Source organism: Mesoplodon bidens, assembly GCF_964165515.1.
Source record: "Mesoplodon bidens genome assembly, chromosome: 10".
NCBI classification, from domain to species: domain Eukaryota; kingdom Metazoa; phylum Chordata; class Mammalia; order Artiodactyla; family Ziphiidae; genus Mesoplodon; species Mesoplodon bidens.
Genome location: NC_138172.1, coordinates 102,261,349 through 102,278,243, shown reverse-complemented (window position 1 = coordinate 102,278,243; position 16,895 = coordinate 102,261,349). Strand labels below are relative to the sequence as shown.

The window sequence follows — 16,895 nt, the reverse complement described above, 5'->3', positions numbered from 1 at the left end:
CTGATTCTCCTGTCTGTCACCCTGTCCTCCAAAAATTTCTCAACATTCTGTTCTCTTATAAAGAGGCTACGAATTCCATGGGGTGTGTGTGTGTGGGGGAACTGTGTCTAATTCTTTTTGTGCCCCCGGCAGTGGCCAGCATGCCCTGAGTCAGCTTGTCGGAATCCATTCACTGTCTCTGCAAGTGTCGATGGGGCACTGCCCATGTGGCAGGCACAGCCGTGGCCCTGGGACATGTGGGGATTAAGACATGCGGGGCGTGGCTGTCACGGAGCTCACACGCGGGATGGTTGGAGCTTTGCGTGGACAACTCCCAAGCTGCATCTGTGCTCACATTTCCACCTTCCTTTCCTCTCCCAGCCCCAGTGGGCTAGCTCCACACACGTTAAGTAAATGCCATTTCCCCCCATAAGTCTGACACTCGGCATCCCTGGGGTGGGTGCTGTGAGAATCTCTGTTAGGGGAGGGCTGGGAGGCCACGTGGCCCTGCCTGTTTCCCTCAGGTGGGTCTTCCTCGTGGTGGAGGGCGTGGGTAGTCTTTGGACAAAGGCTGCTGCCTTATACCGCAGGGAGCTGCTTCTCAGCCTAGAGCCTGGTCTGTCCATCCACCCCTTTACATCAAACCCGTTTCACGAGCAAATATGTCCAGACATCCAGGGAGTGAGACTGTCATGTTGAAAACCTGTTTGGCGGCATCTACTGAAGCTGACCATACACATAACCCCCGATCAGAAACTCCACGCTCGTACGTCAGCGTGTACATGTGGGCACCAAGAGACACGTGCAGGAGGTTTACAGCAGTGCTGTTTGTAACAGTCAAAAGCAGGAAACATGTGCTACAGTCCTGACCAGCACCTGGAGATCTTCACGCAGCATGTGAAAGGGCATAGACGGCACAGAGGGAGACCCAGGTCCACACACCCCACGTCACAGCTCCCGGAGATCCAGAGCCCGTTAGTGCAGTGGTGGGCAAACCCACCGTGTCCTAGCTCGGCACTTATGTCTCTCTCTTGCTGCGGGGGAATGGCTGATTGAGACTTGGTGAGATCCCCCCAGGATGCGGTGCTGTTTGCCGGGAAGATTTCACCCAGTCCTAAGAGCCATCAGTCAGGGCTGGACGCTGAGGGATTCCTCCCGCCCGCCCCTCACTGCCGCCCACGGTGACCTGCTCGGCGGATCCTGGTGTGTGAGCTCATCCGTCACCCATCCGTCTGAGGGTGGGAGGCCACAACTAGGCATGTGTACTCTCCTGCTGGGAGGGTCTCCTTGGGAAAAGGGATTTATTTAACCCATGCTGACTCTCACTCGGCAGTGTTGTCCCCTGTGGCCCACACCAGCAAGGAAGACGACATGCTGTCTCTACTGACCTTGTTTTCCTTGTTTCTTAGACGGTGCAAGACTTGGGTTGGGAGGCTGGGTGCCATTTATTGGGTACCTCAGAGACTCCAACACAACTCTAGGAGATGGGCATTACTCTTATTTTATAGCTGGAGAAACTGAGCTCGGAGGGGTTGGATAATGTACCCAGCGAGTAAGAGGCGGGGCTTGTACATACAGACGATGGACTATTCCTCAGCCATAAAAGGGAATGAAATGATGCCGACTGCAGCACCATGGATGGACCTAGAGATGATCGTACTAAGTCAGAGAAAGACAAATATATGACATCACTTACATGTGGAATCTAAAAAAATGACACAAATGAACTTATTTACAAAATAGAAACAGACTCACAGAAAACGAACCAAAGGTTACCAAAGGGGAAAGGCAGGGTAGGGGGGATAAATTAGGAGTTTGGGATTGACATGTACACACTACTATATATAAAATAGATAATCAACAAGGACCTACTGTGTACTACAGGGAACTCTACTCAGTACTCTGTAATAACCTATATGGGAAAAGAATCTGGAAAAGAATCGATATATGTACATGCATAACTGAATCACTTTGCTGCACACCTGAAACGAACACAACATTGTACATTAACTATATTCCAATGTAAAACAAAAATTAAATAAAGAAAAAAAGAGAGAGAGGCTGAGCTTGGATTTGAACCCAGGAGACTGTCTAACCCAGACCCGCTGTTGCTGCAACAGACACAGACACAGAAGAGACTGCGTCTCCGCAGCTCAGCCACAGCAGCAGGGTGAGGAGAGTGGCCTTGCTCCTCCTTTCCTCCCTGGGCCTCTCAGGGCTGCAGCCCTGGACAGCTCGACTCTTCATGTCTGGACAAGAGGGCAACCTCCCTCTGCCTCCTACCTCGGTCCTGTCATCAGAGTTCCCGTTCCCTGCTTCTTCTGCGGGACTGACACTGGGACCAAGTTCCCTTTTTACTGGGGAAATTACCTACTAAAAAACGTGAACTAACTTCCTGCAGGCCCCATATTTCAATAAAACACAGCATTAGTCAGTGTTCCAAACTGCAAGTTACAGAAACGAACTCAAGCCAGCTTGAGCAAGTGGGCCGTTGGTGTGCTGGATCCCGGGCTCTCCCGTGGCTGACTCTCCCAGGTAACTTATCCCCTTAGCCATTACACACGTCTTCACTACGGTGCTAAAGGTACTGTAATTAAGGGAAGACTCCACATCTGGTCCATCTCTACATCCCCTAGGGCTTCTGACACAGTTTCTAAATGAAGGATAAAGCGGCTACCAGTTACTCCTGGCTCACTTGGTCGCAAACACAGTAGGAGAACTTCACGTGCCTTATGTGTTTACAATCCTGACAGCAACCCTGCAAGTCCGGGATGTGACCAGCTCCATTTCACAGATGAGGAAACAGAAGTTCAGAGATGCCGTCAGGAAGAGGCGGAGCTGGAGGATGAAGGAAGGAACGACTTTCTGGGGTGTCTGTAGCTTGGGCGACCTTGAGGCCCTGTCCTTACCTTCTCCATAGGAAGCGAATGAGGAACCAGGATTTGCCCCCCGTCCCAGAGAAACTCCCCGGTGTGCTGCCGCCCTTTTTCTTTCCTTTTTTTGGCCGCGCCACGCGGCTTGTGGGATCTCAGTTCCCTGACCAGGGATTGAACCTGGGCCCTGCAGTGAAAGCACAGAGTCCTGACCACTGGACCGCCAGGGAAGCCCCCCTGCCCCCTAACTGATACGCTCTCCACCCTCCTGCACCGACTCTTCACTCTCCCCTGAGGCTCATTCCAGCCCCAGGATCCCTGTGAGTCTCTCTGGCCCTGGCTGCTCTCTTGCTCTTGTGGCCTGGCCAGCACTTGGTTGTTTTCTGGTTGGTCTCCACGTGTTGGGCTCCCCAACAGTGACGTCAGATTCTCGGGGGCAGGGACCCCTGGCCCACATGTGCCTCCACCCCAAGCTGCTTGCTCTGCCTTGAGTACATTCAGAACTTTCTTTTGAACCCTGTGCCTGTTGGGAAGACATGTGAGGGAACACTTATTGCTGGGTGAGCAAGAGCTAGATGTCCCCTTTCTTTTTCAGCTGGGTCCAGATTATGCTTTAGGAATCGCAGAAGCCAGCAGAAGCCAGGGAGAAAAAGTTTTTAGCTCAGAAGAAGCTGGAAACACACTTGTTGGGTCAGACACGGGACTGGTGGCTGGTGAGGATTCTGAGGGGCCAAGGGCCCCCCTCCCCCCCAGCCCCCCGGCCCATCCATGAGTTCCCTGTGCCTTTGCAGAGGGCCAGCTGGCTTCACTGTCCAGTTAATCCCAAATTCATATTCTTATGGACCATGGGCTGGGCTGAATGTTCTGGCCAACCCCAGACAGCACCAAAGTTCCACATGAAGCTGGGGATGGATCCTGAAGATTTCTTGCTGAATTGTGCCAAAAACTAGCACTCAGGGACTTCCCTGGCGGTCCAGTGGTGGGGACTCAGCGCTTTCACTGCCGGGGCCCGGGTTCAATCCCTGGTCAGGGAACTAAGGTCCCGCAAGTCCAGTGGTGTGGCCAAAGGAAAAACAAAAACCAAACCAAACCAAACCCCTAGCTTTCAGATGGTCTCGAGGATGGTTTCTTTCCTTTTGATTAATGGCAAGCTTTTAGAGCTAGAAAGGTCATTAGGGGTCTGGCCAGTGCTGACCCCCTCAAACACAAATGCAACAGCATCCCCAGGTCTTGGGCTGTCCTGCCCAGTGGCTTTTTTTTTTTTCCTCCCACCATCTGCATTCCTCCCATCACACCATATTCCTGTCTTCCGATTTTTTTTTTAAAGAATTGTTTTAGTTATTTTTGCAGCCTGAGTTATGGATATATCGTTTCACCTCTTTGAACCAGCTTCTGTTTGTAGAGTCCCATTAGGAAGTGTAAGGCTGTGTTTTTAAAGTGAAAATACATGTTAAAATTTGGCAAATTAATAATCCTAAGTATGTTACCTGTTTGAAGTGTGAGTGGAAGAGTCTATTTGGCAAATCTTGATAAGACTCTTAGCATTAATGTTGGAGTCCTTCATCATATATCCTATATGTGCTTCGTATACCACACATATGCACCTAAATGAAATACTCCTTTAAAAACTAAGAGCCAGTTATACTGTTATTGAACTGTCTCTGTATTCAAGACAGATGAAGTCACATGAATCCACTTAGTAACGGATGGGAAGTTCTACTGAAATCTTTTAACCATGTTTAGCTGACATTTAGGTGATACCCTCTGTAACTTTCTGGCTGGTGAGAGGGAAGCGTTTCTATTTCGTACTACTGAACTTCCTATGAAAGCTCATCACTTTAGTAGGAAAAGGATGCACGTCATTTACAGGAAGCCCTTTTCCTGCCGAGCCTAGACCCCTGGAAGTCCAGCTCCTCTGGAAGGGGCATCCAGCACGTCCAATGACTGACATGGCCCTTGGGTCAGCACAGGGATGTTGAGCCTGAGAACAAGCTCAATTCCAGCTCCACTGGTGTCAACGCTTGCTCGTGGTCTAATTTCAGGACAACAAGGCACCGACGTCCTTTGCTGTCACTCTTATGGTGTCAGTGGTCCCTCCAGGTAGAGACACAGACAGATTCATCTCAGAGTTCTCCTCTGGGTCTCTCTTGAGGGTCTTTGGACTTAAAGCTTTGCCCTTGAGCAAAAGCAAGAGCATCCATCTTACTCCCCAAACAGATTTCAGCACGAGAAGCCGTTTTCATGAAAGGTTCCCTGAAGGACTAATAAGGCTGCAGACGGACTGAAAAGGGAAAATCCTATTTATTCTCAGGGGTGAGGTGAACCATTGTCCATAGAGATTCTGGGCCAATGGTCAGAGAAAAGGCCTGCTTTCTCCACCAAGTTCCAGCTTTGTGCCAGATCCTCTTGTAACAAAGCAAACATGAGATGAGCTCCCGGGATGCACGGAGCACAAGTCCTTGTGGGCTGTTCCCTTTGTTTGTAAGAAGGAGCATCAGCACAGGGTCCCGCCTTTGTCTGCTGACCTCACTAGCTGTGTCCGTGCCCATGACCCAGATGGCGTGGCTGCTTCCCATGGCTTCTGAGTCACGCAATGACCACCGTCATGAGGCCACTGCACAATTTAACAGGCAGAACTTTTAAAATGTTCTCCAAACCATCCCCGTGGTTGTCCGCAATCAAGATTTGGTCATCTGGGTTCTGACCATATTTATCAAGGCACTTTGTGTCCATGACCGTGGTTGGGTCCAGAAGACACCGTCCCAAGCTCAGAGAACATTATCCTTGGTGTAGGAAATGCTTTCCCCTTCTGCTTTTTGAGTGCTTGTCATTTCTTCAGCTGTTGCTACAAGTGTAGCCTGGCCTCAATACCTGAGCTGTCCTTTCATCTAGAAAGCAGGCAACAGTTTGCATGAAGTGCCTCATAAAAAAGCAGCCCCTTCTGTTCTAAAATGTACTTGTGTACTTTCTGTATACTTGTCGAGGTTTTACTGTGCGTTTTAGTTTCATTCTTGGAAGCACATTCTCAGAACATGTCGACCAACTTTCCTCGGCCCTTTGTTTTTTTAACCTCGTGTCACCTTTTGCTAAATATGGAAAAATTTCCCCTACTCGTCCTGTTCCCAATGATGATATATATCTATAGGCTTTAACCTATAGAAGGAGAATATCTGTTCTTCAGAGAGCTAAGGGGAAAGTCTCTTTATAAGGGTCTTTCAAGCTGCTTTATTCCAGTGGATTAAAAAAAAATAAAACGAATCTATAGAAATGATACTTTCAACATTCGGAGGTAAAAGACACATTTGTAGATGCTAGTCTTTCTGTTTGAACTTGAAGTTGATTGGACCTAGCAGGAAGAGAAAGTGTCAGACAGTGCCCCCTCCTGTTCTGTCTCAGGTGGTGGCCTACGTCTGCTCAGCCACCCTGGCCCCAAACCTGGGGCTCCTCCTGGATGCCCCTTACGCCTGTACACCTCACATCCACCCAGTCGGTAGTCCTGTTGACTCTATTTTCTTTTCTTTCTCTTTTTGGTCCTGTTTTGTTCTTAATGTACCCCCCAGTGGGGTCCAGTATTTAGCAAGCCCTTTTGTCTGTAAGACACGTGACACCTGTGCCCTGAAGATACTCGTGGAAATGGCCCTGCACAGGAGACCCACAGTTTTGGCTGAGGTTGCCTGCCTACTCTTCAAAGTTTGCTCTGTGGCCCTGAGTAAGTAATAAATTAAGGTTTTCTACTAGTTCTCTGTATTAGTTTGTCACTGCTTCATAACAAACCACCCCAAAGCTCAGTGCCTTAGACAACAGTTGATTATTTATCACAGAGCTAAGGGGTGGCTAAAGCCAACTGACCTAAGCTAGACTGGCCTGGGGGGCTCTGCAGGGCGTCGCTGCCCCATGTGTCTCCTGCCCCCTGAGAGGAGCACCCTGGCCAAGGCAAGTTCTTCTCAGGGTGATGCTGTTTCCAACATCACTGGCCTAGGTGAAGCCACCACCATCTCTTGCCTGGATTACAAGTGTTCAATCTGACCCCCCCCATTTCTCCCACCAAAAGTTGGTCTCCCTGCACACCCCCCAATCTATTCCCACTATAGCAATGTGACCTTTTAAAAAGACAGACAAGATCCTGCTTAAAAACCCCACTAGCTTCTTGCAGTCCTCGGGTCCCCGCCTCCCGACCCAGCCTCGCCACCAGCCATCCTGGGCTTCCTTTCGCTCCTCGGGTTGCACCGTTTTTCCCGGTTCAGGGCTTCGCGTGCGCTGCCCCTCCCGCCTGGAGAGCTCCTCTCCCTGCCCTCTGCCCTGCCCACCTGCCTCTCGTTTCATCTGAAAGCCCCCTTCATGGGGAGGCCTCCCCTGACCCTCACCGCCCCCTCCTGCAGCACCTGTTTCCCCACCTGTCGCACTCGGCAGACCCGCCCTTTTCTCATGTAACCCTCTTGCGAGGCTGCGGGCTCTGAAGGCAGGGCCGGGGCTTGGTCGCTGCTGTGTCCCCGGCTCCTGGCACTGGCTGACTCCCAGCCGACACTGAACAGATGAGGAGATGAGCAACGGGGGGTGGGAGAGGGCTGGGCCTGCGCATGACCGACTGGAGATGCTGCTCAGGGTCTGTTTTCACACCTGTGGGCTCGGGGGTTGAGCTCGGTGAGCTCCAGCGTCTGCTTGTCCGAGGTTTGTCATCTTTGTGGCTCCTTCCAGCCTGTTGCCTTTGCTCCTGGATGTTGGGTGGCACATTTGCTGTGCCCAGGGACTTGAGATGTTGGGTGAGGCTGGGGATGGAGGGACGGAGGTGACAGCCGCTTGGTGGCAGCAGGTAGAGGTAAAGCGAGCTACGCCAGCTCCACCTGGAGAACGAAAGCCATGTGCTTGGTCTCCCAGCATCGAAGCATTACAGCCAGACCAAGCACGTGTTGCCTCTGAAGGTCTAGAAACCAGCACGCTTGGTTCCTGTCTCAGGAGAAGTCGACTTATACTGTGGTATTTCCTATTTTCTCAGCGCTGACACTGGAAACCATCCTCAGCCGGAATCCCGGCTCTAGAACAGCCACACATTCCGGAGGCTGGAGGCGGGCCGGGACGGAGGGTGTGTCCTCCCATCAGTGTCCTCACCCCAAGGCCTCAGGTGGGGCCTCGTCGAGCAAATGGAGTGCTTTCCACAAGCGGCCCTCCCCACAGGGACATCACCTTGGGTCCTCTGAACCGGGGGACACCCAGTGCGAGGTGCTGCCTGCCGTACCTGCCCCGGCAAGTTGAGGGATCTGTTTGTGGCTTTGTCACAGAATTCTCCTTCATGCCTTTCCAAATTCCAAATACACAGTTAATTTTATCTGAGTTGCAAAAGTTAGCTCTGTTTATTAAGGCTTGGGGCATGTTCAGACCCATCCGTGCGCTTTAATTAACATAAGAGCCACCCGCTGTTGAAGGCCTGCAGGACAGAGTTCCGTCTGCTTGCTCCACTGTCTCTGTGACTAAGACCTGGGGGGAAGTCTCCTGTGGAGCTGCTATCCTGCTGGCAATTCCAGCAGAATTGCTGGGGAGAGGTTCAACTCTGGACTTAGATTTCCAAGTAGCAGCTGCTTTAATTGATTAAGTGTAAATCAGAGGTGACTTCCGCTGGCTGGCACAGTGGTCGGATGTAGTTGTTTCTGAGTGACCACACGCCTGCCTGGTGCAGAGGGGAACGTGCCCCAGAGCCACACCCCCGGCTAAGATGCTGCCCCGTGACAGTCAGCTGAGGGGGGCGCACACTCCCATTCCCTTCACTGTCTCCCTTCATTCTCACACCTCGGCCCTAAGATGTGGAAGGATCTGGGTTTATAGGGGTAACAGATCTGGGACCAACCAAGGGTTGGTCTCACAGGCACACAAGACTTTATCCACGGGTTAAAGCATCCTGAAATCACACGTTATACTGCCAAACAGAATGACTACACGTTTAACCTATGTGGAAGGCACCATCACAACAATATCCCCGATCCATAGATAAGGTGAGCAGTCACAGTCTTTAACACGGGAGTGAGGACGTGGACCCAGACCACGCGCTCGGCTCACATGACTGTGAGAATTAAAATGACGCAGGGAGCGGTTCAGTGGCAGGTCGGTGATAGTCAAAGCTATTTTAGGACCTGTAACTATTTATATGAGCCTGTTCCAAACCCAGACATGTGAGTAATGAATTCACTCAGTACTGTTTATGGAGGTAAGCCAAGAAATCTCCCAGTGTCCGGGTCCCTCATAAAATTCCCAGAAGTCAAGTAAGTTACTTACTACCTTATTTCCCTGTTTTTAACTGATGTGTTTCCAAGGATAAATGCATACAAATACTGTTTTCACCTGTAACATCCGCAAAGGGCGGAGTTTCCCGAACTGGCTCAACATCAGAAAGACCAGGAAAGCTTTAAAATGTATTTGTAAATCACTGTGCCCCACCTCTCACTTATCAAGTCAGAGTACGAAGCACTGAGAAATTCCTTTTTAAAACCCTCTGTCTCTCCAGGTCATTCTGACTCAGTAAGTGAGCTTTGGGATGCATGTCTCAAACCTCGGTGTACACTCGAGTCTCCTGGGGTGTGTCAGACTGAAGATTCTGATTCAGAAGGTTTGGGGTGGGGCTTGAGATTCTGCGCTTCCAGCAAGCTCCCCGGGGGGGCTGACGTCGCCAATCCCGAGACCACAGTCTGAGCAGCAGGTTGTACGTACCTGTCCCCGGGTGTGCACCCACACACAGGCCACCTCTGCTGTTGCACTGGGCCCAGGTCTGAATTGCAGGGTGCACCCTTTACCGTTTCAGCTCTGCCCTACTCCACACTGCCCCCAAATCTCTACTGGTGCTTGGACCTGCCTTTGCAAAGGGGGCACTCAGCTCAGGGCTGGACCCTCCCTGTTGGTCTCCCCACTGACCTGGCAATCAGCAGGAAACAAAAGGGCATTAATCGTGATGGGTGCGTCCGGTATAGAAGGCCTAGGGACCTTCTCTTTATTGTCAAGGACCAAGAAACAAACTCTGGGAATGCTGTATACAAGTGCTGAGGAGCTACAAGGAGGGGTGGGCTGGAGGAGACGCAGTAGCACACGGCTTTCTCCTGAGGGTCTCCAGCTCTTCATTCTAACACTTGAACCAAGGAGAGGCAGCCACCCTCTGTCACTAAGGCTGCAGGAGAACGGGAACCTCGCTCAGTTCATCAGTTCCTATAGGGCAGGTGGAGTGAGAAGCTCTTTAAAGCTGATGCGGGAGGCCACCTGTGGTCTGCTGGGAGTGCCCTTGCCAAGCAGGATGGATGCTGAACGTGGTCCACGGCTGCCGGTGGTGGCTGGTCCCGGCTCCCTAGGTCCTGGGCTTCTCTGGAGTCTCAATGATGAGCTTGTCAGTCGAATACATTTGGCCAATGTGTACCTGGAGGCAAAGAGAAGACACAGACCAAGAACCATGGGCTCCGTTAGCCGTGAAACTCAGAAGTGCGTTTCTACATTTAGGTGCAGATGTGCACCGTCACCACAGGACGTTGTTCTGGAAACGGCACTGTGGGGCGGAGTGCAGTCACCAGCTTCATTTCTGCTAATTCCCGGCACTGCCCCACCCCACTTCCCGCACTGTGGGAACAGTGGGAGATTCCCACTCGTTGCTTCTTGCCCGTGGGATGGCCCCGACCGCGCAGGCTGTCCTGAGCCAGGTGAGACCCAGCCAGACCTGTGCACAGCCGCTCCTCATCCAACAGGATTTCTGGCCTTTGGGACTGTTTCTTCTGCCAGGATGGACGCTCACCGTAAGGCACTAGTGAGCTCTGTCCACGCTGGGGCAGAGGAAGCACAGCTGTGCCCCTGCTCTGCCACTCACCTGCCACGCTGTCCACCTCTTCCCTCTGGTCTCAGCATCCTCATCTGTGGGAGGAGGGCCACAGGGCCGCTCCCAGCTGATCTTCACGTCCTTTGCTGCTCCAACAGCCTTTGGACCCTCAACCCGGTTGGCACCTACATGGTACGAGAGCCCTGGGGGCAGCTGCGGAACCTGCCAGGGGACGTCACTGCGGACACAGAGGCGAGGATGCCTGTGCTGCTGCGGTGGGAGGTGGAACGGGCTTCCTGCCACCTCCTGAGGGGCCGGCTCTCTGCCTCCTAACGTGTCTTACAGCCGGCAGCAGCCGTGAGGGAGGCTGTGAAGCCCGCTGTCCCCACCTTGCAGCCTGCCTGGACCACCTGGGTGGTCTGTGCCCAGGGCCTGTGTGAGGTCATGTGCTCATTCAGGTCTGCCTGGGAGCCCCTCAAAGGCAGGGCAGGTGACCCAGGCACGCTGTGGCCCTGGGCCCTGCAGTCCTGCGACCACTGACAAGGGGGCGAGAAAAGGAAGCGGAGAGCGGAGGGCTCTGCAGCAGAGACGATGTGCGGGCGTTTGTTGAATGAAAGCCCCGGCAAGCCCTGGAGGAGGGGTGAACGGCAGGCACCTCCCGTACTGGGACTGCGCTCGGGGGAGGCCGGAGACCCACCCCTGCCCTCAGGAAGCTCAGAGTCCAGGAGGGAGACAGACAAGGAGGGAGGCAACTGCAACCTGATGGCTGGAACACCAGCAGCCGTCTAGCACTATGAGGGAAGTGGGATATGGGGCCACGCACGGAAGATGAGAGGCAGGAGGGAGGTGCCAGGGTTCTTGATGACCATGGAGCCATCACACCAGCCAACGTACTAGCTTAATGCCAAGTTTTCTTTTACATGAGAGAAAAATAAACCGCCACATTTTTAAAGCTACTGTTATTTGGGTTTCTTGCTATATACAACTAAACCAAACCCTAACTCATGTGAATGTATATTGTGAATTTTAAGTGTAGACTATATGACTATTGATAAAAAGGTCACTGCAGACAAGAAGGTGTGCTGTGCCCTAGGGTAAGTGGAAACAATGACCCTATCACCCGGGAAGGCACCATTAACAGATAGTCTGTGAATTCCTAAAGTTTAAAGAAAACCACACTGGGACTTATAAAGATCTTCTTTTGTCCCACACTATTTGCTTTAGAGTATGTGGCTATTAATATTTTAGCATTTTTTCTGTCTCATCTTTTAATTCACTTATACATTTAAAATGTATGTGTGTATATATAAACAGAATATTTAAATTTGGAATCATAACTTCTTTTCAAAACGTAACTGTATATCCTTAGGTCATTAAATAGTCTTTGAAAGGATATCTTTAGTAACTGATAGAGTGCATTGTAAAGATGCACGGTAATTTATGTAATCATTCTCATATGACGAACACTTGCAGAGTTTCTGCTTAGTCCTGGGATTACCATTCTCATGTATAAACCTTTTATAGCATCTCTGATTTTTTTTTCTTATAAAGGTTTCTAGAAGTGGAATTATTGGGTAGACAGGTATGAATATTTTTACGGTTCTTGATGGATCTTGCAAAACAACTTCCCAAAAGTGTGCATTTGCTCGACAACGGACACTCCCTTTGGTGGACTGTTTGAAGGTTCGGCAGTGTGTTGATCGTGTCCCAGAACAAACATGTGTCTTCCCACCCAACTTACTGTGGACACCATGAGCGCCCACGGCCACCATCTCGATGGCTCTCCTGTGTGGGCCCCCTAACAGAGGCCCCACCAGCACAGTCAACGCAGCATTTGTTTCTCATAGTCGGCAATGTAAAGGGTGGAACCTTTGGGGGGCAGGTGCACTCGCAAGAAACGCAGTTGTATGAGGTGACCTGGTCCCAGTCAGCTCCACGAAAGGCTCCAGAGAAAGCTGCACTGGGGCGATCCAAAGAGCCCAAGTTTTAGGAGACTTTTAAGTCAGAACAAACCTTCAAATGTAGAGCCCACTTTGACTGAAGTATGAATTAGGTTTTAAAAATTCCACTCAGAAACAACACTTTCATGGCCTTTGGGGGAAAAACTGAATGAAAACAGATCTTAACGGTGTTAAGAGAGCACAGAGATGAACATGTTTCTATCTGTCCAGGCCCCCTGGTCTGCTGTGCACACTCCTCGGACGGCCAGCACCTCTTGGGGATCATGAGCTTCTCACTGACGCCGGGAGACCTTGGTCTCCCAATCTGTCTGTCCCTCAGGCTCATGTGGATCCACACCCACCACGCAGAAGCCCACCCACCCTTTGAGTCGACCGCTGAAGCTTCCCTGGGTCCCCTCTGCGGAAGGGGCTGTTTCTCTCTCCTGGGAACACTGACTGCAATGCCTGCGCCACCCGGGGGGCACTCACGTGGCCTTGTCCTGTCACCACTTGTGTGCCCATATCAGCTCCTCGGCATGAAGAGTGGCTGAGGGGGAGGAAGCAGGGGCTCGAGCTCCGTTTGGCTCGGCTGCCTTCCCAGCAGAGCCCAGGACAGCGCCAGGCACGCAGGCCTGCTCAGTAAGGACACGGCGACTAACAACACCGGTGTCTGGTACCCCTGGTTATAAGGCTCTACGTGTCCACTAGCTCTAAAATCTGTTAAGTGATTATGACGTGCTTTGGTGCAAGAGCTACTGGTGGAAATACAGAATTGATAAAGGCAAGTCAATAAAAGTAGCGACAGGGCCACTTACTGTAACAAGAATGTTCACTCACCATTAAGCAAAATCACATGATTTAAATATGGCTCAGCAGGGGGTTTAAAGCTATACTCCAGGGCTATAAGGGATTAACCCAGAGCAATAACAGAAGGGCTAAGGGAAATATTCCGTTCACACAGGGAGTAAATATTAAAGTTTTCTCCACAAGGGCTGTCCAGATGAGGCCATAAACGTTGGTGTAACAGTTCTGTCACACTTATTTGGGCTGTAAAATGTGTCAGCTCACATTGGGTGGGGGCAGCCTGCAGCGCTAATGACGGAGCAAGTGGCTCCAGCTGCAGGTGAGGGGAAGTGGTCAGGAGGCAAGCAAGTGCAATTAGAGCTGCAATTTACAGCCCCTCCAGGACCACGAGCTGACTTCCAGCCCACGTCAGACTATTACCACGCACAAATGGGTCATTAGAGCCAATCACACTTTTGCTCTATAAACCTTGGGAGATGGCGTTAGACTTCATTAGAAAAACACACAAATGACTCAACCGCAAGTAGATGGGATGACTGGATGGCCCTGAAACACGTATGAGCTCTGGGACTCATCAGACCAATAACCTGCTGGGGAGGAAGGAGCACGATCCAGGGAATGAAACGTAGTCCAGGGTCTCAGGTCCTCACTGCTTTCTCCTCTGAAGCCAGGAGCGTCTCCCGTGCAACACATCTCAACCTGGCTTAGACTTGGAGCGGCGGAGCTCAGTGTGGGCGGTGGGGAGGCTGCCTGGGCATCTGATGCTCACTGCCTATGTCACGGGGCTGTTGTGAGAATCACACGACTGGACTTGAAGAAAAGGTATCGACTGCCCCAGACACTTCCTAGGCCCAAATCTATCAGATGCCTTCATGCTGTTGGGAGGATTAAATAAGAACAGCATGCGAGGTGGGGGGCTTCCCTGGTTGTCCAGTGGTTAAGAATCCGCCTGCCAATGCAGGGGACACGGGCTCGAGCCCTGGTCCAGGAAGATCCCACACACCGTGGAGCAACTAAGCCATGACTACTGAGCCTGAGCTCTAGAGCCTTCGAGCCACAACTACTGAAGCCCGCGCGCCTGGAGCCTGTGCTCCGCAACAAGAGAAGCCACCGCAGTGAGAAGCCCGCGCACTGCAACGAAGAGTAGCCCCCGCTCGCTGCAACTAGAGAAAGCCCGCGCACAGCAACCAAGACCCAATACAGCCAAAAAAAAAGAAAAAAAAAAGTACTTGATTCTTTTGTCCTCACAACGAACTTACGAGGACAATATAACACTATCACCATCGATTTAAAGGCTTTTATAGGCAAACTCTACCTTTGGTGTTTAATTTCTGTACTTGGAAGGCCTGTAATTGCTCAAATGGACATGCCCTTCCATTTCGCAGTGGATCACACTGAAAATATGAGAAAAGACAGCAGCAACTGTCACACACAAAAACCCAACATGCCTAGATATAACCTTAATAAGAAACGTGTGTGATTTTTAGAGAGAAGACTACACAACTTAGAATTATAAAATAAGTTTGAATAAAATGACACACCATGTTCACGGAGAGACTGAGTCATACAAAAATGCCAAACTTTTGCCAAATTATATTGAACACAATGATATTAAAAATCCCAACAGGATTTTTTTTGAACTACTTGAGAAAATGAAATGTTTATTTGACTGAATATGAAGTCAAGAATAAAAAAGAACATTTTGAGGAGGGAGGGAGATGCATGAGGGAAGGGAGGTGGGAACAGATGTATATGTATGACTGATTCATTTTGTTATAAAGCAGAAACTAATTTAAAAAAATCAAAAAAAAAAAGAACATTTTGAAAAGGAAGACATTAAAGCATTTTGGGGATTCAGTTAAAAGAGAGAAATGAACAGAACAGGAGAGAGTTAGAAAACAGACCCTGTTCTCCAGAAGTAGCCTTTTATTCACAAACTCGTACTCGTGGGGGTTTGGGGCTTCCTGAGCCGGCTGCGGCAACGGGAGCATGGCTTTGAAGTCTCCTAGTGATGTTCACGGAACTGGTGTATTCTGCTCTACACTGTGTTTACGCTCATTTTATTTTATTATTATTATTATTTTTGCAGTACGTGGGCCTCTCCCGTTGCGGAGCACAGGCTCCGGACGCGCAGGCTCAGCGGTCATGGCTCATGGGCCCAGCCGCTCCGCGGCATGTGGGATCTCCCAAGACCGGGGCACGAACCCGTGTCCTCTGCATCGGCAGGCGGACTCTCAACCACTGTGCTACCAGGGAAGCCCTATGCTCATTTTAATGTAAAAATGTTTCCCACGTTGTCAAGTAGCTCAGGCTCTTCACGAAGATGCACTGTAACTGTCCTGTGCCTTTGAGTGCCTCCTGACACACCTGGCTTGTGAGGCATGTTTTAATGGTATCCCACCTTCCTAGGGTAGCTACACTTGATCGGGGCTTTGGAAGCCTCCCCCCGCAATCTTTATGCCACCAAGATAATGAATCTTTGTCAGCCTGCAGGTTCTGCCGACTGCCTGCCTGTGCCGTGAAGGTGAGCAGGGTCGTCCGTCTGTGGCCCCTATCCCCCCCTCTGTTTCATGACAACGTCAGACAGCTTTCCGCGCTGCCTGCAATTCCCACAGTAATTCTCTCCAGCGAGATCCCAGCGCGAGTCACTGTCACAGCCTTAGTCAAGTCACTTGCCCTAACAAACATTTTTCAAATAAACCATTTTTATCATACTTCATGCTTCCTAATAATTTTTAAAGAGCAAAATGAAAGAGATTCCTGAACTTATATATAATTTTTCCCAGTCTTTTCTGTTTACCAACAAGAGATATTATGAAACCAAAACTTAAGAATATCGGTTGCATGGTCTTCCTCTAAAAACGCTCTTGAGGAAACTGTTTTCTTTGTAGAATTCAGTAGCCAGAGCTGTTTTTCAAAATGCTTACATATAGTAACATAACTTTGCTACTTGTAATTTTGCTATGGTCTTGTGCAATGGGAGAACACCTGAAGCACTCAAACTAGATGTGTGAAAATTCAGCTGACAACTAGAAAGGTCAGTTCAGAGAACCCAGGGAAGAGTCTCTGTGCTCCCCCCAACCCCCTTCCACTCTGCTCTGTGAGCCTTGAAGTTCAGACACTGGCTATGCTTATCGTGGAGGGCGGTGGCGAGCAGCTGACCTCTTATTTCCTCTGTGATGCTCCTGGCAGAGTGATGCACAAATTCATGTCTCTTCCCTAAATCCCATGTTCCGTTTAACAGCTACTGTGTTTCGCCCCTGCTTGTTGGGACAAGAGAGAACGCAGGTGCAAGTGTGTGCACTCTCACTGGCGTGGCCACATGTCCGGTTCACACAGAGGGTCCTAGCCTGATTGCTAACGGGGTCTCTTTCACCTCAAGGGGCCCGGTTTGGATGACGAATTACACGGTTGCCCTCTTGTCCACTGTTGTCAGATTTCTGGGCCATTCTGTTGTTTTTCTGCATGGCTGATGTTCAGTTACAAGACAACAGCAGGCTATAATTTCTTTTGTTTTCC

The 16,895-nt window shown here is 50.5% G+C and overlaps 1 protein-coding gene across 1 annotated transcript in view; it reads right to left on the bottom strand.

The window, feature by feature from the left end:
- Positions 1-9,795: 9,795 nt before the first annotated feature.
- The window catches only part of LYRM4 (LYR motif containing 4), a 113,241-nt gene continuing 106,141 nt past the window's right edge, over positions 9,796-16,895 (bottom strand). The window contains exon 3 of the mRNA XM_081245402.1: positions 9,796-10,242. Within this exon, the coding sequence (XP_081101528.1) occupies positions 10,174-10,242 (69 nt within the window). The 3' untranslated portion in view covers positions 9,796-10,173. The remainder of the gene's footprint in view (positions 10,243-16,895) is intronic.